At 49.0% G+C, this 26,357-nt stretch overlaps 1 protein-coding gene across 10 annotated transcripts in view; it reads left to right on the forward strand.

Annotated features, from left to right (window-relative positions):
* The first annotated feature begins 2,673 nt into the window (after positions 1 to 2,673).
* The window catches only part of LOC118219276 (inosine-5'-monophosphate dehydrogenase 1a), a 30,165-nt gene continuing 6,481 nt past the window's right edge, over positions 2,674 to 26,357 (forward strand). Inside the window, exons 1-14 of one of the 10 annotated variants that reach the window (XM_035402321.1) lie at positions 9,118 to 9,403; positions 10,433 to 10,543; positions 10,639 to 10,737; positions 10,867 to 10,941; positions 17,109 to 17,157; positions 20,886 to 20,987; positions 22,015 to 22,089; positions 22,265 to 22,471; positions 22,955 to 23,042; positions 23,676 to 23,875; positions 24,441 to 24,531; positions 24,690 to 24,785; positions 25,222 to 25,365; positions 25,941 to 26,085. In XM_035402321.1, coding sequence (XP_035258212.1) covers positions 10,640 to 10,737; positions 10,867 to 10,941; positions 17,109 to 17,157; positions 20,886 to 20,987; positions 22,015 to 22,089; positions 22,265 to 22,471; positions 22,955 to 23,042; positions 23,676 to 23,875; positions 24,441 to 24,531; positions 24,690 to 24,785; positions 25,222 to 25,365; positions 25,941 to 26,085 — 1,370 coding nt within the window. In that variant the 5' untranslated portion in view covers positions 9,118 to 9,403; positions 10,433 to 10,543; position 10,639. Of the gene's footprint in view, positions 3,460 to 9,117; positions 9,404 to 10,432; positions 10,544 to 10,638; positions 10,738 to 10,866; positions 10,942 to 17,108; positions 17,158 to 20,885; positions 20,988 to 22,014; positions 22,090 to 22,264; positions 22,472 to 22,954; positions 23,043 to 23,675; positions 23,876 to 24,440; positions 24,532 to 24,689; positions 24,786 to 25,221; positions 25,366 to 25,940; positions 26,086 to 26,357 lie in introns of those variants that run through there. The other 9 variants (XM_035402322.1, XM_035402316.1, XM_035402318.1 and 6 more) reach the window with 9 other exon arrangements.

The following is a 26,357-nucleotide window of genomic DNA, read 5'->3' on the forward strand; positions in this document are numbered from 1 at the left end:
CGGCGGTTGAATGCAATGTGCCTTGTCCGCGTTGGAGTGTGGATATGCAGGATAGTAGATCTCCTGATACCGGGTTGGGCAGCCCTGCTTTACAGTCTTCCCTATAACAACAACTATACCCTCGCACCCACATCCCCTTGACGAAACAAATGGGGGTCAATGCAGGTAGTTAGATTCTGCGATGTTCAGGTCATTGGGTTCTGGTTTTTTATTTTTTTGAACAGGTTGCCACAACACTATTTTCCGCCGTGACCTTACACGGCCTTGCCGCAAACGTAAAAAAAACAAACAAAAAAAAAACAAAAGAAAAAACGTCCAAAAATATTTTCATCGCAACATTGGAAACTACTCCTGTTCGTTAATAGGGCCGTTTATTTTTAACCCCAGTCTCAGGATGGAAAAACAGATGTCCCTGTCACAGAGAAGGAAGGGTACGGCCGAACACTGCGGCGGCCCTGTGGCCTGCCCCTCTGTCCCAGCTCCGTCTCGACCTCCCTTTTCCCCGGGACGCGCAAGGCTCTGGCGAGCAGAAGGGTAAGAGGCTTTTCTGCGCCGATCCCCTGGCAACTGTCACTCGCAGTCAGTCACCTGCAGTTGACTGTCGTGGAGAGGGGGTGGCCCCCCGCGCGACCGAGTCTGGCCCCCTCGACCTCTCTCTCTCTCTCGCTCTCTCTCTCTCTCTCTCTCTCCCTCTCTCTCTCTCTCTCTCTCTCTCTCTCTCTCTCTCTCTCTCTCTCTCTCTCCTCTCTCTCTCTCTCTCTCTCTCACCACTCGGGCCCCCGGCAACCCGTCACCCTGTCAGGGTGGGGGAAGCGGGATGCCCGGGACCAGCCGGAGGGCCCGGCCTTTTTTTTTTTGTGTTTTTTTTTTTTTTTTGGGCAGGATGCCCTAATGCTAACGGTAGCTCGAGAGCCGGCTCCCTCCGGTTTGCGCCAGGTTTCTAATTCGTTCCGATTAGCCGGGGAGGGAAGATGAGCGTCAGTTGGATTTGAATAGGAAGCCGGGGCACTGAAATTGCTGTGACGCAGGTCGGCGTCGACCCTTCCTGCTGGCTCAGTGACCCTGAACCGGGCTTCTGTGCCTTCTGCCCTTCCGGGCCGAACCGCCATCTTGGAAAAGAATCAAAGGCTTCCGACCTAAATGACCCGATTGATCCTTGAAAGAGAAGCTAATTTGACTTAAATGGCTTTCAGAGAAATGGATTTGCATGGAAGGAAAATTGGTTATTTAAGTGCTACAGGCTTTCCCATCAGGCTTGAAGGTCTCATCCAGCCACTACAGGGAAAACAGGAAGTGACCTCATGCTGAAAAGAAATGATCAGAAGCCAGGGGGTTATACTTTCACCAACTCTTTAGGTCAGGGCTACCCAACCCTGTTTCTGGAGATCTACTGTCCTGTGGGTTTTTACTCCAACCATATTTTGGCACACCAGTTTCTGCTGATTAGCAGCTCAATGAGATCTCTAGCTGCTGAATGAGGTGGGGCTTTGTCAGTGTTGGAGTGGAAACCTACAGGACGGTAGATCTCCAGGAACAGGGTTGGGCAGACCTGACCTAAAGAGTTGGTGAAAGTAAAGCTGAAGAAAAGGCAAAATAACAGAATGATGTCACTTCCTGTTTTTCATGAAATGTGTTTTTGACTGTGGTTATGGCGTCTCTATAGCCACTGAAAGGACTTCTGAAAAGTCCTAATGCGCGCTGAACACAGCGTTCAGGCCGCTTCGCCCCACGCACGACTGCACCTTTCGGCGACGTCGGCGGAAAATGTGCGGCGAGGGACGGGGCGAAGGCGCCGGGCGGTGTGCGGCTCCCTCGGCAGTCCCCCCCCCCCCACCCCCCCCGATCTTCGCCAGAGATTGGGACGCGTGTTTATGTAATTAAAACAATCGATTAGCGCCGCGCGGCATCGCACCTGCTGAGGCCTGCACCCCACCCCACCCCCACCCCCCCCCGCCGGCCTGGGGGACCCTCCGCTCCGGGGGCCCCTCCGGGATTCGCACTTTGTTTTTCTCCTTGAGCGGCGGGCCCCAGAGGGGAAGAGGTCGCCCGCGCGGCACACGTATGCACGCAAACAAACACGCGGGCGTGTACCTCTCACCACGGTGACAGGGATAGGCTGGGGAGAGTGTGTTCAAGTGTTCTTACTCCCTCCATATACTCCAGCCCCCCCCCGCCCCGCCCCCCCCCCCCCAACCCAACCCACCCTCCATCCGAACATACACACCCCCACCCCCCTTTTTAAATCTCCAATCCTCTTTGTGAAAGTGACGTCTGCTCCTGTCAAGAACAGGGCTTAGCCTAGAGAGAGGGAGAGGGGGGGGGGAGAGAGAGAGAGAGAGAGAGAGAGAGAGAGGGGGGGAGAGAGAGAGAGAGAGAGAGAGGGAGAGAGGGAGAGAGAGAGCTGTTCTCAGGACAGCCATCGGAACAAAACACTCTGCCTGCCACACACTCCCAGCGCACTCAGCCCCAGAGGCACTCTCTCTCTCTCTCTCTCTCTCTCTCTCTCTCTCACTCAGGTCATTTTGCCCCTCTCTCCACCGCTCTGCGCTCATACCCTGAGCTGCATCTGGGACCGGTGCACCCTGCACCCTCTCGCAAGGTCACCAGGGCTGGGAATCGCGCTCTCCGCGTGCAGGTGCGTCTCTCTCTCTCTCTCTCTCTCTATCTTTCTCTCTCTCTCTCTCTCCTTCGACGCTCCCGCTCGGAGTCCCTCTCCCGGACGGGACGGGACGGGACGGGCGGCGGTGGAGTCAAAAATCGTGGGGACTTCCTCTCTGAGAACAGAAACCGAGGGTGGTGGAAAAAAGAAAAAGAAGAGAGAGAAGACGTCCCGTGGAAGAGGAACTGCGGGACTACCCTCGCCGATTCGTCCGGCTCGTTTGTTTGGTTGCCTTTTGCAAGAATGCAAATGCGGCTGTGACTTTCGCCCGAGCCTGGGCGCGCGCCGCCAGCCGAGCCCGTCTGGTTTGTTTATCGGGATCTTTCGGTTCTGGGAATCGTTCGGGCCTCTTCTTAATGACCGCGGATTGAGAGTACCACGTCAGATAGAAAAGAGAAAGCTAGAGAGAGAGAGAGAGAGAACAGGGACAGAGAGAGAGAACTGGAAAGAGATAGTAGAAGAGAGAGAGAGAGGAAAGGAGAGGAGGGGGGCGGAGGACTGGTTCAGCCCGCGGCAGGTGAACCCGCGAGGGCCGTCGCCCTGGATACTTTGGAGATGGACGGCCACGGCTACGATCGCTTCGGCGACGGGGAGCGGGACTCGTACCAGATCGACTACCGGAGGATCGTGGGGGACACGGAGCCGGCCCGGCCGCGCCTGTCGCCCCGCGAGGGCGAGCACCACTTCCACGGCCCGCTGGCGCACGCCGGCCCGCACGTGCACGGGCACGGGCACGGGCACGAGACCGCCGCCCAGCGCTACAGCGCCACCCGCATCCAGGCCGGCTACGAGCCCGAGAGGTGAGTCACGGCCACCGGGGGGCGCACGTCCGCCCGCGCGAGGGTTCCCGTTTGGCGGCCCGTGGGGGCAAGGGGGGCGATGATCGTATAAATAAAACGCCTGAGACCTCTATGCTGCTTCGTACGTCTTCTTCTATGATTTCTCAAGACGCGTTGAAATAGACCCGTCATATTCATCATGTGTTAACACTAGCGAAGACGACCCTTTCAGGATTAAAAAAAAAATGCACTGCACACTGCAGACCTGGGTCGAATGCGTATTTGTTTTGGATTCAAGCACTTTTCTACGCTTTACTCATCTTGTCTGGGGTATTGGGACCAATGAAATACTCTCAGAAAGTGCAAACCCTGCCTTGTGTTCATATTGGCAGGCTCAGTTACACCAGGCAAGATCAACAGAGCACAGAAAAGCATTTGAATCCAAAACAAATACGTATTTGATTAGCCTTGTACTCAGTCCAAAGTGGCAACACCGCAGTTTGCAACTCCCGAGTAAAGTCCTATGCAAATAACAATGTGACAATGTGATTATAATGTGAAGGTGAAGGTAGCATTCAAAGCTCACAAAGCATTCTGAGTGTATTCGGTTAATAGTCGCAATGCGATCCTCTGCACACTGTTCTGTTTCGGAAACCCTGATAATAGCAGCTCAGTTGGCGGTTTATGTCTTCATCCTGGCTATCAGCGGATTTGTTACTCAAATATTTGGTGGGAAGTGCCTTTGTACTTTGTCCGCCTCGCATCTACACCTGTGCTGTGACTACAAAGACATGAAACACAGGGATGAATCTATACGAATGGAAATGGACACCATGCCATTTTCACAGCTCTAAATCTAAGATGTACTGATACGGAATCAAAGTTCATTTCCTTCTAACGGCTGAACTGGGCCCTAGTTTAGTTAACTGGTCCGTTGTGGAGGACTGGCGTGCACTGGTATCGAGGTCTGTTTCCAGTTTTGAGTCGGGGTTAAGCAGGAGGTTTTTTAGAGAGATTACCCCTGTTTTGCAAAAATTTTTGAGAACACTTCTTGGTGCTCCAAAACATTTTCTTGTTATTGTGGCTTATTATTATGGCTTATTATACAGGCATTTGCTGAATATGCACACACCCTCATTGAGGGTGATTCATGCAGCTACCATTCTGAGTATTTTCATCCATTTATACGGCTGCATATAATGTGTTATTGTTTGGTTTGCAGAGAAGGGCATGATGATCTTCTTCGGAGAATTGCTAAAAAATTGTGCCTTTCCTGTCAATTAAGATGAAGGTTTGGGGTCACGCTTCAGCAAGGTTAGAGGCAAAGTTCACTTTCTGACTTTCATTTTTTTTTAAAGTCAGATATATATATATTTTATTTCATTATTTCTTTATTGGAGTTACAAAGTGTATTTTGTTGTTTTAGACAACAAACGCTACATCTGCCAGTGTATAGCCAGCAGGTCACGAGAAATTTCTCTAAGACCTGAGAACATACACTAAAACTGTGATATCAATGATAGAAAAAAACCCCAAGTCAACTATCCCTTTAAGCCACTGAAAAGTCACTAAAGTAGTGGGAAAAAAATAAGCAGTTAATTAAACTCTAATATCACTGAGGTAAATGAAAATATTTTGATAGTTACTTTGCTAACAGGTGTTACTTTTCATAAACAGGTCTAAATATTTCTTTTTTAAATATTACAAAATGGCAGACATTTCATGAGATTTCTTGAACACAGATTAGCCTTGACCATCTGTAGGACTAAATCACACACATTCTGGCCTTTTATTTTGTCAAATATGCTATTTATTCCTGTATCACCACCTGCAAAAAACAAAACCCACAAAGAAAAATGTTGCAATCTATAGTTATACAATATTAATTAATGTGTGAGGATAAGCAAATCTCCTTTATTTTTTTAAAAAAGGTCAGCAATTGATTGTGCAAAAGTACAATCAAGCCTGCAACGCACTTGAATATTACATAACAAAATCTTCTTACTCTGCTTACCTGAAAAGCTATGGAGAGAAAGTGTGTCACTACAGGGTATAGGTTACAGGCACAGCTATGGGCATTAGTGACTCAAGGATTTTCCATGACGCAAAACGAAAACAAAACTGAAATTTAAAATTAGCCTCTTTTCTGAAACAGATATGTTCAAAGCAGTCTCAAGTGATCTATTTTTAGTTAAAAACTTATTTTCATCATGTTGTCACAGTATAGTGCCCCCAGGAAAAATAAAGTTATTCTATTTTTATTCTATTCTATACATAAATAAGAAGTTAATCCATTCACCACTGTTATATGAGTATCATTCTGATGCCCCTAGTCTGAGCCGTCCTTAGACATAATATATTAATGCACTCAGTTTAAACAGATAAACATTGCTGTGAGAGTTCAGTTCAATTGTACTTCCTTGCAAAACTATTCCTGTTCTCACTTCCTGCATTTTTACTGATGCAAACCTTGCGTGCATGGTCAATTGCACAACAGAGGAGGGCCCTGTAAACAGACAGGCATTTTGAGTCCAACACAATGTATGAAACAAGCTGTAATCGAGAGGCTCCAGCTCAGAGAAACCCCATCAAAACAGAGGTGCCCGGTACAATTATGTCAGGGCTATTTTGAGGAAGACAGGTGATGCTTAAGCACCTCTTAAAATAATACAGCTTGAACAGGTTCCAAGTAAGTTACATTCAGAGCTTAATATAGCCTCCATCCGGGAGCATCTCTGACCAATATCTGGTGACCCGCATTGAAGGGTGAAGGGGGGGGGGGGGGGGGGAACCGGCCTACTGCACTTTAAGAGGCCCCTCCCCCTGTCATCTTGACGTGACAGTGTCTCTCGCTGCTGCAACTGACTGGCCTCTCTCGTGACTCATTTCCACCGCCCGCAAAAAAAACCTGAGAACTCGTGACCGGGGCGACCTGGGGGGGGGGGGGGCGGGGGGGGGGGGGGGACGCCGGGTAGGGGGCGCATCGCCAGGGCCGGGAGGTTAGGTTTCCAGGGGGTCTGCGGGTTCAAATCCTCAGAGGAACCTCGGCCCCTTCAGAGCAAGGAACCTGCCCTGAATCATTGCAGTAAGCACGCATATAATTACCATGTGTGCACTGCTGCATATATGCAAGTCATCTGCCGGTTGTAGAGTATGTTCACAGACCCTCAGTTATGGTGCAGGTGAGTTTTCAACGGGTGTTAAGGTAATAAAGGTCAATAAAGAGGCTACATTTTCACAGGTGACCCACCCCTCTGAATTGTACTGGCGAATATTTATGAAAGCAGAACTTGTGCTGAGAAGACCGTTTTGAAAAAGGAAATATGAATATCATAATAGCAATACTCCACAGCAGATACATTCTCCATCCACCCCCTACCCCCACTCAATATACTAATATGCCAGATGATAAAAAGGATATTATGTCAATGGAATGTTAGCCTCACTTTAATCAACGGCTCCTGAGATGAGATACAAAAAAAAAAAAAAAAAAAAAAAATACCGTGGAGGATTAGATCATTACAGCAAGCTGTATTTAATCCCCGAAGTGCAAAATGACAAATCCTGCATTAAAATAGCATCGGGCCATCTTAAGCGCCAGCAGCGTCAACCGCAAGCCTTCTCGCGACGTTTGAAATCGCCGGCTGCCGGTGGATCATCATCAAAGGCTCGCAACTTCCCTTTTGTTTCAAAACAACAAAAAAAACGACCGATTTCCTCATCGAATGATGTAATCATAAATCAATAAAATCAACGTGTTCTGCATTACACATGTATTACACCTGGGGCTTTGGAGGTATTGCGAAAACCTGAAGTCCCTATAGGGTAATGTCTGTTGGGCATATGTGTTAATAGACACAAAAGCCCTTTGGGATGCATCGGGAGTCTGTGGTCAAAGTGCAAAAGGTTGTTCTGCAAGTGAATCAACATCAATAACTACTAAGAACCAAGCTTTTCTTCATGTGAATATGCAAATAAGAGTACAATTAATACTTAAAAACAAATGCGGTATCAGACAAGCAGTGGTATGTGCAGATCTCAGTACATTCTGTGCAGGAAGTAACATTTTGTTCCCACAAAGGTGTAATATACCCCCCCCCCCCCCACTTAAGCTGATGGGTGCAACATTACCTCAGGCAATAACCACTAAAGAAGAAACTAAAACGAGTTTCGGAATGGCCTAATCAAAGTTCTGACTCGAACCCAACAGAGATGCCGTGGCAGGACCTGAAACAAGCTGTTCATGCTTGAAAATCTAGCAATTAGACTGAATTAAAGCAGTTCTGTAAAGAAGTGTGGGCTAAAATTCCTCCACAGCAATGTGAAAGACTGATATCAAATTATAGGAAGCATTTGGTAGCAGTTATTGCTGCTTGAGGTGGCGCAACCAGTTATCAGGTTTAAGGGGGCAATTACTTTTTCACATGGGTGATATGGGTGTTTGATAACTTTTTTCATTAAATAAATAAAATAATCATTTAAAACTGAGTTTTGTTTTACCATTACCAGTTTGTTCATAACGTCGTCTGTCACTGTTTTTACACATGTCCAATTTTAGTTTTCTTTGAGGTGCCAGAATCCAGTAGTTATTTATGCCCACAGTGAAAAGCTAAGGCTTCTGATCTGGGACAAGGACTGTTGTAACACGAGTAGGAATGGCTATGCACTACACTTGACCGAGAGTATACTCGTGACGTCCTGTATGTAGGCACATGTGTATTGATGCACACTAACCTAGATGCAAAACCTACACAAGCGGTAGACAGGCCTCATAATGAAGAATCGTAAATGTCAATTATAGTTTCTATTTTTCACGCGGGTTAAGGAAAACTAATGGTTTATGAAATGTGACATGGATCGGTTAGAAGATGCGCTAGGACAGTCCTGCTCTAAATGCTCATTTGAGGCTCACTCCACTTTTTTTTTTAAAGAACCACTGTACTGCTGACTTAATTGATTCCAACTGACTTTAAATCAGACGGCCAAGCTTTCCAATTTATCTTCAACGAACCATGCAAGAGGTTGATTTGATAACCGGTCACGTTCTTTTGGTGACATAGATTTGCACTGTCACGCACTTTTAATTAATTGGATTTTAATTATTGCTTGCACATTGGTATAGAGCTGCCTTACTATATGCGTAGCCAACACAAGCGGACACAGGTTGTCATATTTGTTTTTTTCAATATCTGTGAAAAACTTATAGTATCAGTCTTCAGTCAATATTATGATTTTATTGGATAGTAGCATTCTGCCTTATGTGATTACAAAATGCTGTTAAACAATAAAACCTACTTTAAGAAACTGAAATTGAGTCTACTATCATGCTTAGTTTATTTATGTATTTGTTTATTTATTTAGCTAGCCAGTCTTTTATGTGTCTGCCTCCTCCCTTATCCTATTGAGGTCGGTGTTTGCAGGAATTCAAACTAGCCTATATTAGGCTATATGAACCAGAGCAAGTACAGTTATTACAGCTAATATTCGAGCATTATAACTTTAGCAGCCTCCAATTTTTCATCATTTTGCAATTGAAAAGAAACCCGCTGATTGGCAAGTTATTCAGTTATTCAGGTTTTTTTTCAGTCAGCTTCAGTTAACAAGGAAATAGTTAATTCTACTGCCCCCGACCAAACCGCTCAACCACGTGTGGTGCTCTTGGAGTAGAAAGGATATGACGCGACACAGACCCGTTCTTCATAGCCGTGATACAGTATTACAAACTGCAATCGCGTAAGGGTCTGTGATCCTAGCATCATTGGAACTGGGTCAGACAGGGACTGGGTGGACTGCCACGCTTGGTTTCTCTGCACTGTGTGTTATTAAATTGGGCTGGCTTTTGCTTTAGCCCACCCTTTACCCTTTTGTGTAACCAAAGAAAGTTCAATCCCGGGAGACGCACACGTTGTGAGCAGCGTGTTCAGACGGACAGAGGAACTGGAACTGTCGCGAACTCTTCCACAAGGTTTCGTCTGAATTTCATCGTTGCTCGTGCGATCGCACTTGTGCATTTAGGTTTTGGTTTTACGTTTAAAATACTCATGTTATGAGTACTCCTGGTGAGCGAGGAAGATGGTGAAATGTGCTCGCTTGCTGTACTTGACCACGTTTCTCTGAAATTTCCTCCTGCGCTAGCTAGCTAGGAAGCTTGTGTGTTCTTGCTGCGAGCGATATTTTCGTTGTCATTTTGGAAATGTTGCTTGCCTGATGGTTGCGATCTACGGCAAGGGAGCTAACTAATGGTTTTGTTGTGAGGTCTCTTTGCTCGACAGGAATTAATTTCAATTTTATGGCAATAGCTATTAAGTCAAACCAGGTTAGCCAGCTAGCTAACGCTATATTGGTAGCACATGAGCCGTCGACGTCCTGTTATTTGCTGATGAAATGTCTAAATGGTTACGTAGCTGTGCAATCTGAACCATATTCATTTATGTAAGCTGTGTTACCTGCTGGCTGCCTTGTTTAATTTTTTATCAAATAGTATGCATATATTGAGGGTATTGGAATTGTCACAACCATCATCTGTTATTGTGAGGCCAATTGATTTAAACGGGTGTGTCAGGATAAGATGCGCTGTGTTGTGTATTGATTTACTTGCTACAGTACAGTAGGCTGCATGTAATATTGAACTGTGCCATTTGTTTTAAACGGCGAGGGTGCTTTTGTACAGAATTTGACGTTAGGTGGTGTTTTGGTCGCGACCGCATGCTATGAATATGCCATGCCATGTTTACAGTGAATGTAGGTCACCGGGCCAGTAGGTAAAAGAAATTATGAAATGATATCAGTATTGCAGTAGTGCGTCAAAATGCGTACTTTTATATTAGTCGCAGCGGTGAACAATATATAGTATTTTTTATCATGCATATATGCATATGTATATGCATATATAATATCTATTTTGTTTTATTTGTGAGTTTATTGTGACTTGTTAGAATGACAAATCATGGACTCAAAACATTCTCTCTGCACTATATTATCTTGTCACGTCAAGGGCAAGTTCTGTTACTCTGGCGAGCGTGGCAGGAAAAAACGCTTTTCTCGTCTGAGGACATAAACTGTGCGAAGCTTCTGTGTGTGGAGGAATTTAGCACAGGTCAGACAGGTAGTTGCATAAGCGCCATACCCGTGCCATCTGTCTGGTTTCGTCTTGGCAGAGCGCTGAATTTGTGCTTGTCGTCTCTCTTTTTTTCTTGGCAGTATGGCAGATTATTTGATCAGCGGAGGGACGGGCTACGTCCCGGAGGACGGACTTACCGCTCAGCAGCTCTTCTCAATCGGCGACGGCCTGACTTACAAGTAAGTAAAAATAACGGTTCCCGTTCTTCCATTGTTTTACGGGCACCAGACCACAGGATTGGCGCTGGTTGCCCCGCTGTGTCCCCCCCCCGCGTTGTAATGACGGGAAAACACGTTTTGAATCGCCAGATCCGCTACTCAGTCTGTCCCTGACGGGCTCACAGCCGAACAGCTATGCTCTAAAGGGGATGGATTGACTTACAAGTGAGTAAACGACATGGCTTTTTACACTTTACCTTAGCGACCGCACCTCTGTGACACGGGGTCGATTCCGCAGGGGGAAGTGAACAGCCCATAATAGTCCTGTGTGTCTGTTGCTCTCTTCCATTCCGTGGTCTGTGATATGAAGAATGCATGCATGTTGGATGGATACTGCTTTAAATCCATGCTTTTACTAATGCACTGTGAGAACATGTAACTTAAGGACCCTGGGTTGAAGTAGTCAGTTCTTGGCCGAAAAGCACATTAACTGATAGGAACTGGGACGTCATTACTAACACATGTGTCAATCATTTGTATGTGGAACTGCATTTGATTCCCTTAATGGTATAATTCCATCTTTGAGCCAAAGAAAGAGTGCTGCATGGCTGGCTGTCCTGTGCTTTGAGTTTGTCCTGTGTAGAGCACTCATTTCATGTGTTTGTCAGAAGACCTGTTTTTTTTCCCATTTCTGAAATCCTTACATTTTGATTTACTTATCTCACCCCTTCCCACCTTCTTCTATGGCAGGTTATATTCAGTCTATCTTTCAGCAGCCCCTGAACTGTCAATATAATTCTGTAATTGCTACTGTTTTTTTAGCACGATCTTAAACAATCGCAGGCTATCTCTTCTACCACTGCAAAAACTTAACGTTCACAGATTGCCCCTCTCCAGTATGCAAGATGTCTGTTTCAAGTAACCTGCATATTCGCATGTATTCAGTTTGACTGTCAGGAACTCATTTTTAATGTGAAAATCATTATTATTAATCAAAGGTTATTTCTAATAAAACTGGACAGTTATGTTTTATACTGCCAAATATGTATATGTTTTAATGAGGTATGGTGCTATTTCTCTCTCTCTCTCTCTCTCTCTCTCTGAATCTCTCTCTCACACACACACACACACACACACACGAGAGAAATGTCTGTAATCTTGTTTGTGTAGGATATTGAACTCCTCTGGCGGATTGATGACAGAATAACCGCGTGTGGACGATATGGTTGAAAGCAGGGGTCGGGTCATGGGAGTTCAGAATGCGTCGCTGTGCTTTAGAGTCTTGTCCTGTACGTCTTTTTTTTTTTTTTTCTTCGGCTCTTTGACCGGCCCGCAGCGAAGGACGATGATCCGTCAGGTGACCCGGCGATGGCGTCGGCCCGTTAACGGGGAGCGGGCGGTTTTTAATTTCCGACCCGTGGGCCCAATTCGCCGCCGAACGCCGAGCGTGATTTGGGGGACCGCCCCTAATGCAATCGGGCGGGCGGGCGGGTCACATGACGGACCTGAGGGAGAGTCATGTGAACTGCGTCGCTCTCGAGAGGCCGGCCAATTGAAAGCTCAGGCGGCTTTTCCAGGTGCCGCTAGCCCTGTGTCGTTTGCCTAGCGTTCCCCACAAGCAATCCCAAGCCCCAAATCACATATAAGGATTTGGGGGTACTGCCACAATTTTAATGCCCCCCCCCCCTTCCCCTTTTTTACTCCCTCATTTGGAATGCCCAGCCGTATTAAACAGGGCTCATTGCCACGGGCTTTGCTATTCGTCTGAGGGAGTGTCAATCAGCGCGCGCTCTCCTCCGAAGCACGTGATGTCAGCTCCCGCTTCTTACCGCACCTCGGTCTGCCAGCCGCGGCTCACGGGGGAATCGAGTCGCTGGAAGGAGGCTCGACGGACGCAATCCCAGGTGCCACATCGTCCAGCTGGGGGCACTGTCGAGCGATGAGACGCTGTGGTCCCAGCTGCCCCCTCCCCTAGGTGACAATTGAGCCAATCGGGCGTCGTCCTGTGGGGCTGCTGGCCACGGTGCGGTCCGGATCCGATACGAGACCACAGGGCCCCGTCCACACATTTGAAAAGGTGCCTTAATAGGATAAGTCCCCAAAGCAGCCCGATCTGCCGACATTTTGTGCCAGCAGAAATTTCAGAGGGTGTATGGGAGTTGGAGTCTTTTATCCCAAGTTACGTTCTGGAACGATCCTCATCGTTTGCATATGTATTCTTAATAATCATATGGTGTAAGGTTTGTGAAAGGCAAATTCTTTGTGGTTTGTGAAATGAAGAGCGACTTGTTCTCAGCACAATTGCTCTTATAATGGGCAGGACTCTTTTCGAGGAAAAATAAACAACAATACTTTTTATATTTCAAGAACCAGTCAGGTATGTTTTGCTGTCAACAGCAAAAACCCTCGAAAGAAAAATTTGCAAGACAAATACGGACTGTTGTGTACGTGTTCCTGTTGCAGAAGTAGATGTGGAAATAGAGCTACAGGAATAACCTGGAACACACCGTCTATAAACCCTCGCTGGGGTTAAATGCCTTTTAACCATACGCTTCCACCATCAGTCATAACAAACGTAATGAGCCTCTCATCCTGAGCTAAGATGGTGCATTCAAACAGTCCCAGATTCTGGTCCTGGAACACCTTGTTGACTGACTGACTTTGTAAAAGCCAGGGTTGCTAAGGATATTGTTTTAATGCACATACTACACATTTTGTTAATGTGTATTTATTTTTATTTATGTTGGTCTATATTTTCCCCATAGGGTTTTAAATGGGCATGGCTGTGTACTGTATATATCGGGGACTTTTATGTGGATTGTCTCAGTGGATTAAATTTCAGTTTTTTGTTCCAGCTCAATGCAGTTACCAACGTATCATTATACATAATGAAGGTATTTCTGTCAGGTAAAGACGTCGTGTTGTCCTTTTTAACAGAAGGCAAAGGGGCCAGTGAGGGTGGTGGTTTGTTTTGGCCGTTTCGATGCAGAACCGTCTTTCCGTTTGTAAAAAAAAAAAAAAAATAAATAATTTCAGAGACAACGGCACAGCGAGGGGCGTGAGTCTGGTTCGCCGGTTCGCTTGCCGACAGGTGGCGGCTAGACGTGGTTTTCCTCCCTCCTCTGTAAACAGTCCCTTTTCCACAAACCTCAGCGAAAAACCCTCGTCGCGCAGGACGGTCGTTAGGTAGGTCGCTCCCGGCTGCATAGCAACCTTCGAATGGTATCCATGGAAACCCGCCGTCTGCATCAGTGCCCCCCCCAACCCCCCTGCCCTCCTCCCCCCTCACCCTCTTAAATATACAGGAAGCTGATAGAGGGATGAATCAATTGCGGGACTGTGGCGATTAGTGTCCCCCCCCCCCCCCCCCCCCCCCCCCCGTTGAAGCCACACGCGCTTGCCAATCGCAGTAGAGATCTGCACGAAGAATGACAGCTGGCGTAATTAATGTGGGATTCAGTACTTCTGTCAGATTCAGGTATGTGCCAGTTTGCCTGAGTGTGTCAGTTCAGGGGGTCATGTTCGTCCTCTTTGTGGTTAAAAATCGTTTCTGAAAAGGCCCTGTGGGTTTTTGCCGAGCTACCATGTCAAACCAAATGCATTATTGTGTGCGCAACTGAGAGTGGGTATTATGTTCGGGGATCTAAAAGATCACTGGATAACGGAACAATCCTTAAATCCCCAGACTCTTATGTAAGGGTATAACCCTAAAAAGTGAGAGAGGGGATGGATTGCTCGGTGCCTTGAAACTGCAGACGGGCTAAGCTTGAGTCATTAGCGTGACGCTAACTGCGCATAGCCACCCATTAAGGTCATTAAGCGGAGGTAGTCCTTGCCGTCTATTTCTGGCCGTGGGAGATTTTAATCCGTCCTAATGGAGGATTTGTCTCTCGCCGGTTCCAGCCGCGCGGTATTGACGTTGGAGGAGTCCGTCGGGCAGAAGTGATCGACTCCCCTCTCGTGTCTAGTCAAAAGGTTCCCCCTCCCGACTGGTTTTGCTTTCTGTTCTCAGCCAGCGTAAACAGGGGCTCGGCCCTGCGGTTTGTTTGTCTGGCCTCTAGTTCCCTTTCAGTAAACGGGATGGACTTTTCACCGTGCAATTCCAGTAGTTCGGAAAAGGCAAGCCTGCAATTGATTTGTTACGTTTTTTTTTTTTTTGTTTGTTTGGAAAAGAAACTTTTTTTTTTTTTTTTTTTTTTAAAGTTAATGTTCTGTCCTAAACCCCACCTGTCATTCTGATTTGGCCAGTACACTCTGTCCTCGTTCTGCAGTGCCAGATATGTTGCGTTCCAGCTGAACTGTGGCACAGTGTATCGAGCTCTTATAAGTGATATATGTGAACTATTTGGACCTTTGTTCATCTGAAAGCAGGAACAGCTGGAGCTGCTGTTAGCTTCTTGGGGTGAATTTACCCACAGGCCTCCGCTCCAGGTCCACCGACCCAAGCGGCGGCCCAAATCGCGGCCCTCACCCCTGTGTCGGCCCGGCACCCTAACCTTGGCCCTGAGGCTAACGTCCGAACGGATTCACGGAGGCTAGCTGAACAGTCGCCTTTTCAGGGCATGTCGACTTCCGGCGCCTTCCGTTAGCGCCCTTAGCACGAGGGCTCCGATCATCGGACCGCGCCGCACGCCCGGAGGCTCTCTCTCTCTCGCTCTCTCTCTCTCTGCCGCCGCATTTATTTCCCCCTGTATTTCGCTCCCCTGGTTCTTTTCAGCCCCGGCTTTGAAAGGTCCGCACCGAGTCTTTTCTCAGCGCCTTAGTGACGCCCCAGTTTCTCCGCCCAGCTGGAGCCGAGTTAGCCCGCGGCGGCTGCGGCTCGCGCGCTCCACGCGTAGCCGGACAAGCGGAGCTTTTAGCGATGGCTCTCTCGGGGAAAGGTTGGGTTCAGCGTTGGGTTACGTGTCTTTGAAATGGAGGAGAGCTCCACTTCTATAAAACCGTAGTCTGGATGGGGGAGCAGGTCTGCTGTTACGAATTGGAGATTGAGATGCTATCGGGTCAATGGCTGCGATGCGTGTCAAGGTAGATCAAGGTTAGCTTGCGGCGTTTGCTAGCATTTTTCAGGCATTCGGTCGCAAGGTTTGTAATGAACGAATGAACATCGGCGTGGTGTGAGGATATGGGGTTAAAGGTTAAGGTAGTCTGTGGGTGTGGTTTTACACTTGAGCCAAAGGGCTGAAGTGGAAGGGGTTGAGTATATTTGTATTGGTGGATATTGATAAAGTTGTGTTTACTCAGTCAAAACATGCGTCTGCTTTGCAAACAGATTGAAAAGCTAACTGTATTTCGAGGAGGTTCCAGCCCTGAACATCCTAAAGGAGGCTGAAATATGAAACCCTTTGCACCGGTATGAGGGCCGTTGACTGGAACTCTGTACAGTATTAAGCAGTCCAGGAAATGTGTATCTTTCCAGTGGAAAGATGACTTGATCAAGCGGTCTTTATGTTGTGCGCAGTGATCTTTACAGAGGGGTTGTAACACGCCGACTGCTTTACAGTAAACGGCCTTCGGAAAGAATCAAGAAGAACATAAATAATCCCAGTGGAGCCGTTCTGGGGGTGGGGGGGTCGGCAGAATGATGGGGGGGGAAATACCAGTGACCCCTGAAAAGGTGGTCGAGCTCGACACCTGGAAGATGACAGGAGGGAGAAAGATGGCCGCCCTGTAAACGTAGACGTTGGAGAAAAATGGACTGGCACTGTGAAAAGCTCTTCGTCGGAGCACCGTTTTTTAAAGTTTTTTTTTTTACGAAGGCTATGAGAATGTGCTGCTGCGTTCAGGGCCCTGTCGTGAGCAGGCCGCATTCCTTTTTTTGCGCTTCACCCAGCCGGAGCCTGTAATTGTTGGTCCGAGACGAGGCCCCCCCGTTTGTGTCTTATTTTGGGCCCGGCAGACTTGGGTTGGTCCACCCACACAGGGTGGGGAGCGTTTTTAGCAGTGGGCTAAAACATGGTCGCTCTTATTTTTCTCATCCGTGTTTTTTAAATTTAATTTAAAAAAAAATACCTTCCCCATCCTAGCAGAAAAAAAAATCCCCATTGTTATGGTTGCTGGTGTTTCACTGTCTCATATTTATGTAGTTTTGCACTCAGTCCTAAAAGCTACTGTGGAGCTGTAAACCCTTTTACAGGAATATATTTGATGAGTTTCTTCAGTATGAGTGGGCTGGTCCTAGCGTCCTGGAGGACTAGCCTATTTGCCGCGGCAGGGGAGGAATGTGTTTAGTCATGCTGAATTATTGAGTGCCGTCGTCCTCCCTGGATTAGCCTCCTCCTGAGTCTGCCGTGTCTGTAAATGTCAGAGCCCTGGTCTCTGTGTGGTTGCTGCCACTCTGACCCCCACTTCCTGTTCTCTCTCCTCTCTCTCTCTCTCTCTCTCTCTCTCTGTAGCGACTTCCTGATTTTGCCCGGCTTCATCGACTTCACCTCGGACGAAGTGGTGAGTACGTTCCCCGCGGTCCGCCGCCGCCGATTGGTTCGTTCAGTTCTCGTATCGAAAAAGTGCCCGTGCTTGCGCTTTCAGAATTCGGCAAATTCAGTTTTCAATTTCGAATTGACTCGAGTCAAGCGTCACCCCGAAAATGATATTTCCGGGCGAAAATAAAAAATAAGTGAAAAAGATCGTTTGAGCTAGCGTAGCGGGGTAAAGGGGAGAGAGCAGGACGGTTTGCGTCAGCCGCGCTCCGATATCCAGCTGACCGGATTCGGTCGACGGTCGAAAAAAGCTCTCCGCGGCCTCTCTCTTGCGCAGGATGAAACCCCTCCCCCCGTCTCGCCTCCCCTTACGGGTCGTTAGCCTGGTCGCCGAAACAAACGTTCTGCATCCAGAGGAGATTAATTATGCGGTTTTCCGCGCAGCTGCCGCCGCCGCCGAAACAGCCCAACGGACGAAAAGCCGCCGGTGTTTTTCCCGCCTAAATTTGGAAGGCTTTTCGGTTTTAACCGCCGCACAGTTCGTGCCTCGTTTAAAATTAACTAGCGTAAACAAGTGTCACGCCACCGGCACTCTGCACAAAAACATTTTTTTTATGGGATACACCACGTCGGTTTGGGTTGAATAGAGAGGAGCTGACTTTCAGGACTTTAGGATGTGTGTGTACGGACATTTTTATCTATGCCTCAGCTATTTGTGGGCGGGAAATCAGATGCTTACCTTCTGAGTATTCAGCAGCGTTGGTGTAGATGATCACAGATTTGGGTTAGGGTCTTAATGCTGAAACGTTTGTAGTTTCATTTTTAAGCAGCATTGTTTTCATACACTATGAGCTTCTCATAGGTGCTGGGAGTTTTTTTCCCGAACGAGAACCTGCGGCGAAGCGGACGAGCCGTTGTTGCGTAACCTGAGACCAGGTGGGAAACGCATCGCGGCCCAAGGACGTCTTGGCCTGCTCCTGTGGGAGTTTCTCCCAGGCCTTGAGACGGTCGTGAGACTCTGTGGATGTTTTGGCCCCCCCCGCGGTCTCTGGGTGTACGAGGCCTTGAACCCTGTGCTCCCGACAAGCGATCGTCTCCCTCGCTGTGTGGGGGGGGGTGGGGGGGAGGCACCGGAGTTTGGGTGCTGGGGTGGTGGTGACAGAGCCTCCCCACCTGAGGGAGTCCAGTGTGGGGGTATCGGGCCTGCCTGTTTGGGCCTGTTTAAGCACATGCGCGGTGGGGCCTTTCTGGAACCAGCACATCCTGAACCACTAGGCCTCAAAACCAAGCCTGCCTGTAATTTAAAGAGCCACACAGCCCCTCCACATCCAAACAAATGCCCTCGCACTTCAGACATTTTTAGATCTCTAATTTAAAGCAGTCTCCGTTTTGTCACGCTCGACCTTATTTTTAGCGAAGCGGGGTCTCACCGCACTTAAAAAAAAAAGAAAAAAAAAAGTAAAATAAATTGTCCGCGCTGTTTACGTCTGGGCTGCCCTCCCCTCTGCGGAAAAGTTGAAGGGTGACGGCTGCTCGGCGTGACGCTTGTTTTTGTTATTCAGTACGTAGGGCCCTGGGGAGGTCAAATTAAATTCCCACCCGAGGAAAGTAACGGCTGGAAGAGCAAACAGGTTGTTTTAACCGCCGAGCCCCACGTCAAAACAAACCGCCGCCATCTTAGCTTGCTCCCGTTTTGAAATACAATGCAGGAGGAAATCCCGGGGGTTTCAGGTGGTCAGTTCAGGGGTTTTTTTTTTTTGTGTTTCAGTTTAATTTGTGTTTAGATGTGTTTCAGTTCAGTATGTGGTGTTTCTCTTCTGAATTTTGTCTGTTCGCGTCGGGGCCTCAGAAGGGCGCTGTGGTCGGCGACCAGCACGATTACGTCGCGGTCGACCAATCGGATTGCTCGGTGCTCGTGAGGCTGCACTTCTCTTTTTTTGTGGATTTTAGTTCTAATGTGGGGGTGAGAATCCCTACTCCTTCCTCGCACGATAGCGTGGCAGTTCTGTCTTGCCGATTATTTCCGGTCCGTGTCCTCGCATCTCGGCTCAGTTTTGCCCAAGTTACAGGCCAGTTAGGTCATGTGACTGCTCATGCTCGTGAGATGCTTTGAGTGTGGCCTGAGAGTGCAGTGGCCTTCGAGCGCAGGACGGCGGAACGCCGCGAGCTCCTTAGCCCCGCCCAGCTCCGTCGTGGCGCTAAGCGGTTGGCGCCGCCCCGTTTTGGGTGCGGCTCTCTGACCGCACGCCCTTCAGGACTCCTTAATCCCGTTAAGGAGCCGCTTTCCAAACGAGCTTTGGCTTAAGTCGCGTACGTCCGTCTCGTCTGAAGAGGGCTCCTCCTCTTCCTCCCCACGCCAGGCCAGGCCGCCGCCCGTTTTCGGCCCGCTGACGCGTTTCGGGTCGTGAGGTCACGACCTGGGCGTCGCGGCGCCGTAATCCGCCATCCAGCGAAAGGGGACAGAGGCTGAATCGGGGAACCTGGTTTCCTGGTTACGTCAGTAGCGGCGGGGGTCCGTGGTAAATCCCTCTGGGCCCGCCCTCCACCCGCTAGGCCGCTGTTCCTGAGCCGAGGACAAGCCGGCGGGATGCTCGCGACGTGACTGGCAGGCGAGCCGCCCAATAGACGCAGTTTGTGTTCGGGAGACGGAGGCCTTTTTGCGTTCCCTTTCTGGTCCCTTGTTTTGAGAACGGCTCTCTCTCTCAGCGGAGGAGAGAGACTGGGCGAAAGGGCAAGCGGGGGCCGCCGTCTGGATAAGGAGCCCCTAATCTGTTTTAAGGAGAGCGTTCCAGCCTCCAAGGTCGTTCTAGGGGTCGTCGGGGCCGATCCCGCGAGGAGGGGGGTGACCTCCCTTTCGCTCCGCGTCGCCTGGTTACAGATCCGCGGCCGTGCGGAGATTACACCGTCTCCTCCAGATTACGCTCTCGTTTCCCCCCCCCCCCCCCCCCCCCCGGCGTCGTTCCCCTGTCCGGTTGAGCAATGTTTCTGAGGTCAAAGGTCGAGAATGAAAAAGTGACAGTTTGCTACTGCTTAACATCATGCAAACTGCCGTCTGGCCCAGCTATCAAATATGCTAATATTCCACGGTTAGCTCACGTCCTGAAATGGCTCAATAATCACATAATGGTTATTATGGTAAATATATTATTCCCTTATGTCTCAGCGTGTAATCAAAATATTGGTTTTCAAATGGTTTAACTGTATAGCAGAACAAACGAGACAAGTGCTATGATATTAAGGTGTCAGCTCAGAGTGATTCATTATAAATACTGAAAGCAGGGTCTTTGCTGCCCACTGCAGGTCTTTTGGAGAACGTGATGCACGTACACACACATATCCTTCTCTTTTTTTTCCCTGTTCAATTTCTGTTTGTGAAGAATTCTGTTTTTATTGTTTGTTCAAACTCAGCCCTTACATTTGTGTGTTTGATGTTGTAATTATTTACTCTTGAGGGTTTATCACATAAACGTATTTCCAGAAAATTGATTCTTTTTATTATGGCCGTTATTTCTATGCACTTCCGCCCCCTAGAGGATCTGTAGCAGATTGCATGATTTATTTGAGTAAATAATGATGTCATGTTAGAAATTAGCTTCGTGTCAATGACACATCAAGATATAAATTTTCTGATGAGAACTGAACTGTGAATTGAGTCATCATGGCTGTGTGGCATGCCATTCCGCAATGTAAGATGGTGCTTACGTGTGTGTGCGTGTGTGTGTGTGTGTGTGTGCGCGCGTGTGTGTGTTTCAGGACCTGACCTCGGCCCTCACCAGGAAGATCACCCTGAAGACGCCCCTCATCTCCTCCCCCATGGACACGGTCACCGAGTCCTCCATGGCCATCGCCATGGCGGTGAGTGCCCTGCCCTCTCCCAGGCGCTGACCAATCGTAGCCGCCCGCCGTCCGTTCCAGTTGTAGAGCCCGTGTGCAGTCTCACACTCATCCTTTGTCCTCATCCACCGTTCCATCCCTCCCTTACTTTAACACCTGTCCACATCCCTCACTACATTATTACATTACAGGCATTTAGCAGACACCAGAGCGACTTACACAACTTTTACACAGCATTTACACTGCATCCATTTATACAGCTGGATATATATTAAAGCAATGCAGGTTAAGTACCTTTCTCAAGGGTACAATGGCAGCGGGGATTGAACCTGTGACCTTTAGGTTACCTGACCAGCTCCTTACTCACTACTAGTTATACTACACTATACTACACATCCTCCTCTCCTTCCATCAGACATTATTTAAGACACTATGTGGTGACTTGTGTACCCGTTAAAGATGCAGGTGCTGTAACGTTCACCTGCAGCTTATTGGCTAATATCGCAGTACTGCACGGTGAGGTCTTCCAGCACCGGTTACCGTACCGCTCATAAAAATGAGTTGTGTCCTGAGACGTGCCTTTTCTGTGCCGTCCATATCTTTGTGGAACTGCCGCGTTCGTTATAATTACCACCGACTGCGGCCGCTTTGAAATATGAGCACGGATATTGCTGATATTAATTAAGCCCAGCTGTACCGCGCTGTAGCGCGTGTTGAAACACATTTGCAGCACAGCAGTGCGCCTGTCCCTCCCCAGGTTTAAATTAAATTCTCAGGGTGGGCCAAAAAGCGATCTGAAACACAGAAGTGCTGACTGCTACAGAGCGGAGAGACAAATAATGAAATTCGCGAGATGCGCGTGGCCCCCTAGTGGTTACACTGGTCCTGTTGAACGGCGGCCGCCGTGCGTCAGCAGAAGTGAGGTGTCAGATGCCGATTGGCTGATTCCAGGTTCCAGGAATCCAATAGAGGGGGGACTTGTGTTGTCTGTTGTTCACTCGTGGTGGGGGGGCTGTGTGTGTTTATCTGTGTGTGTGTCTGTTTTTAGCTCATGGGAGGAATCGGGATCATCCACCACAACTGCACGCCAGAGTTCCAGGCCAACGAGGTCCGCAAAGTCAAGGTGAGGGACGGGGCCCTCAAGGGGCCACCAAATGGTGCCCAAAGTTCAATCAGGAAGAAAGGGACCTAGTCTCTGTTTGTTTGTTCACGCGTTTGTGTGCTTGTGACTCAGAAATTTGAGCAGGGGAACCGGTCTCTTGTTGGTTCATTCACGCGTTTGTGTGCTCGCGACCCAGAAATTTGAGCAGGGCTTCATCACGGACCCCGTGGTGATGAGCCCGCGGCACACGGTGGGCGACGTGTTCGAGGCCAAGGTGCGCCACGGCTTCTCCGGCATCCCCGTCACCGAGACGGGCAAGATGGGCAGCAAGCTGGTGGGCATCGTCACCTCCCGCGACATCGACTTCCTCACCGAGAAGGAGTACGACAGGCCCCTGGAGGAGGTGCGTGTGTGTGCCTGTCTGTCTGTGTTTGTGCCTGTATGACTGTGTCTGTGCCTGTCTGTGACTGTCTGTCTTTACTGTTCTGTATAAACATTCACATGTGTGTGCAAGCATAGCTGTTTGTATTTGTATTTAGTTGTACCTTCTCGTGCACACGGTTCTGTTTGTTTCCACGTATGTGTACCTGTGCTTGTGTTTGCTCCCATATTAAATTTTAACCACCCTGAAAGTCATTTAAGGGCATTCTGCCGGCTGTAGTCTCTGTTAAAAAAAAAAAGATCCTGAAACGTGCCGAAATGCTGAAACGTTTCTCAGTTGTACTCGCTCAGAATAGTCTGGGACTCGACCCAGTGCCGGCAGGAGGCTTTCCCTGTACGCTTCCTGCGTTAGCAGCTTTAGTTTTAGCATTTTAAGCGCGAGGTTTTTGGTGTGGCAGTTGCCCGCGATCGGTCGCGCATTGACGGAAAGCCTGTGCTCTTCCAGGCCATGACGAAGAGGGAGGACCTGGTGGTGGCGCCCGCCGGCGTCACCCTGAAAGAGGCCAACGACATCCTCCAGCGCAGCAAGAAAGGTGAGCGGCGGCGAGAGAGAGAGAGACAGGCAGAGAGAGAGAGAGAGACGGGCGGCGAGAGAGAGAGAGAGAGAGAGAGACAGGCGGCGAGAGAGAGAGAGACAGGCAGAGAGAGAGAGAGAGACGGGCAGCGAGAGAGAGAGAGAGAGAGAGACAGGCGGCGAGAGAGAGAGAGACAGGCGGCGAGCGTTTTGTCTTTTTTTTCCGTCCCGGGGCTCGTGGGAAAAGAGCGAGCGCCTCTCCTCTCCGCGGTGGGGGAGCTCTCCAGCGCCGTTGCCATGGCGAGAGCAGTTTTCTTTTTCTAAATTTTATTTTTAACGCGTGAAAGGGAGAAGCCGTTCTGGGTCCTTCTGGGATTGGGTAGAAAAGGGGAGGAGGGGGCTGGCTTTTGACCCCCCTGACCCTTGACCCCGTCAGGAAAGCTGCCCATCGAGATTAGTCTTCTTTTTTGATTTTTATTTTTAATGCGTGAAGAGATAAGCAGTTCAGGGTCCTAAGGGAATCGGGTCCCTGGTTTAAAAAGAATTCAGGTGCGGTTCTTCCCCCTTTGGCCCGTTCGCGTCTCGAGTTGTTGACGATGAAAAAGGGGAGGAGGGGCTGACCTTTGACCCCCTGACCCTCGACCCCTTTCAGGGAAGCTGCCCATCGTGAACGACAGCGACGAGCTGGTGGCCATCATCGCGCGGACGGACCTGAAGAAGAACCGCGACTACCCGCTGGCCTCCAAGGACTCCAGGAAGCAGCTGCTCTGCGGAGCCGCCATCGGCACCAGGGAGGACGACAAGTACCGGCTGGACCTGCTCATGCAGGCCGGCGTGGACGTGGTGGTCCTGGTGAGTCCCAGAGAGAGAGAGAGAGCTCCCCGATTTAGCGCCACTTTTAGCGCCGAGGGCCCACGTGCGGGACCCCAACTGCAACCGCCAAAATCTCAACCCACTGCGTGACCACCAGACCTGGGTCAACGTATTTGTTTTGGATTCAAATACTTTTCTGTGCTCTCTTGATCTTGCCTGGTGTAATTGAGCCTGCCAATGTGACCAGAAGGTGGGGTTTACACTTATACTGAGAGTATTTAATTGGTTCCAGTACACCAGGCAAGATCAGCAAAGTGTAGAAAATTGTTTGAATCCTAAACAGAAACATATTTGACCTAGGTCTGGTGACCACCATTGTTTTTTAAAATTCAGAAAATATTACAAGTCATGTTTGTCTGGACTGTTGTGGTATTTAACCAAGAAATTGATTAGCAGGTCAATTAAAATTGTGTGCTATTAGCAAGATGCACTCATTTATCTCTTTCAGTATATAGTGGGCAGAAGTTAACTGTAAGCTATGTAGATGTGTAGTCATTAGGCTAGCAAGCTAATGGTGACATGTCGTTTGTGTCTTCCATTGCAGGACTCCTCACAAGGGAACTCAGTCTATCAGATTAACATGATCAACTACATCAAACAGAAGTACGCAGAGCTTCAGGTGGTGGGAGGCAACGGTACGTATCGCCGGCGGCCATTTTGTGTCAGCGTTTTTTTCACCCGTCGTCCAAGATGGCGGGTCTTCGCTCTTCCGTTAACGGCTTGAAAATTGAAAACTGCGAGAGCGCGAGTCGTTAACGGTAGCGTGTTCTAAGCGTGTTCTCCGCGTGTTCAGTGGTGACGGCGGCGCAGGCGAAGAACCTGATCGACGCGGGCGTGGACGCTCTGCGCGTGGGCATGGGCTGCGGCTCCATCTGCATCACGCAGGAAGGTGAGGAAGAGGAGGAGCGGGGAGAGAGGAGCCCTCACACCTCTTGAGGTGGAGAAAAACATAATATATGGCAGACGACATAATTTAGCATAAGTTAGTCTATGCTCCCATAAGTACCATAGAAATAATGAGCTCCTAGATCGCTGCCTCTAATATTAACCAGTGGCATATTTCTCTTCCAGATGTTCATTTACATTTTAGGCACTTAGACGCTCTGATTGAGAGCATCTGCTATCACAGCTTAATTTTCTCCTAGTAACACGCAGTGCATGCATACAACTGGATGTTTCTGCTGAAGCACTTCCATTAAATTCATTGCCTGGCTTACTAAGGTAGCGGGAGTTGAACCTGCAAACCTCTTAGATGGGAGCATAGCTCTGCCCCGCCCGGGCCCCGTGGCGGTTTCGTGACCCTGCCCCGCCCCTCTCTCCCGCAGTCATGGCGTGCGGCCGGCCCCAGGGGACCTCGGTCTACAAGGTGGCGGAGTACGCCCGGCGTTTCGGCGTGCCCGTCATCGCCGACGGCGGCATCCAGACGGTCGGGCACGTGGTCAAGGCCCTCGCCCTGGGAGCATCTACAGGTGGGTCTCTCTCTCTCTGTCTCTCTATGTCTCTCTATGTCTCTCTCTCTCACTGTCTCTCTCTTTACCTCTCTCACTCTCCCTCTTTCTTTCTCTATCTCTGTCTCTCTCTCTCTCTCTCTCTCTCTTGCTCTGTCTCTCTCTCTCTGTCTCTATCTCTGTCTCTCTCTCTCTCTCTTTACCTCTCGCTCTCTCTATCTCACTCTCTCTGTCTCTATCTCTGTCTCTCTCTCTCTTTACCTCTCTCTCTCTCTCGATCTTGCTCTCTCTCTCTCTCTCTCATTCTGTGGGCGAAAAGCCGGCTGCCACAGAGACGAGGGTCCGTGTTTCCCAACGACTGTGGCGCCAGGCAGAGTTCGGGTATCCAGTCCATTTCAGTTCAGGAAATGAGTCGAGCTGAACAAACATCGATTACGTGTAACCGAATTTCGGTTCATTTCCTGAGCCGACTTGAACGGGCGTGGAATTCGCAACCGAACCCTGGATTTTAGTGTGACATCATAAAGGCCGGTGGGTGGTGGGTGGAGCTTGCGGCGTTCTGTGACCCGCTGACCTCCTGACCTCTCGCGCTGCAGTGATGATGGGCTCGTTGCTGGCCGCCACCACGGAGGCCCCCGGCGAGTACTTCTTCTCCGACGGCGTGCGGCTCAAGAAGTACCGCGGCATGGGCTCCTTGGATGCCATGGAGAAGAACAGCAGCAGTCAGAAGCGCTACTTCAGGTTAGCGTGCTAACAGCCAACGGCCATGCCGTCAGCGTCATACATTTGTGTTCAATGCTCACGCTGTTGCTAATGTTAGATACTAACGTTAGCCTTTCTTTGTCACTCAGCAGCAGCACACTCACACTGTTGTAGCAAATGCTAACGTTAGCCTTTCTTAGTCACTCGGCGACTAGCCTCAGTCCAGTTCCGCCTGTTTATTTACACATTACAGGTGGAAATGTGACGTAGCCGTTCGGTAACAGTATCTCGCGCGGACGCCCGGACTTGTT

This window comes from Anguilla anguilla, chromosome 19, assembly GCF_013347855.1.
Source record: "Anguilla anguilla isolate fAngAng1 chromosome 19, fAngAng1.pri, whole genome shotgun sequence".
NCBI lineage: Eukaryota > Metazoa > Chordata > Actinopteri > Anguilliformes > Anguillidae > Anguilla > Anguilla anguilla.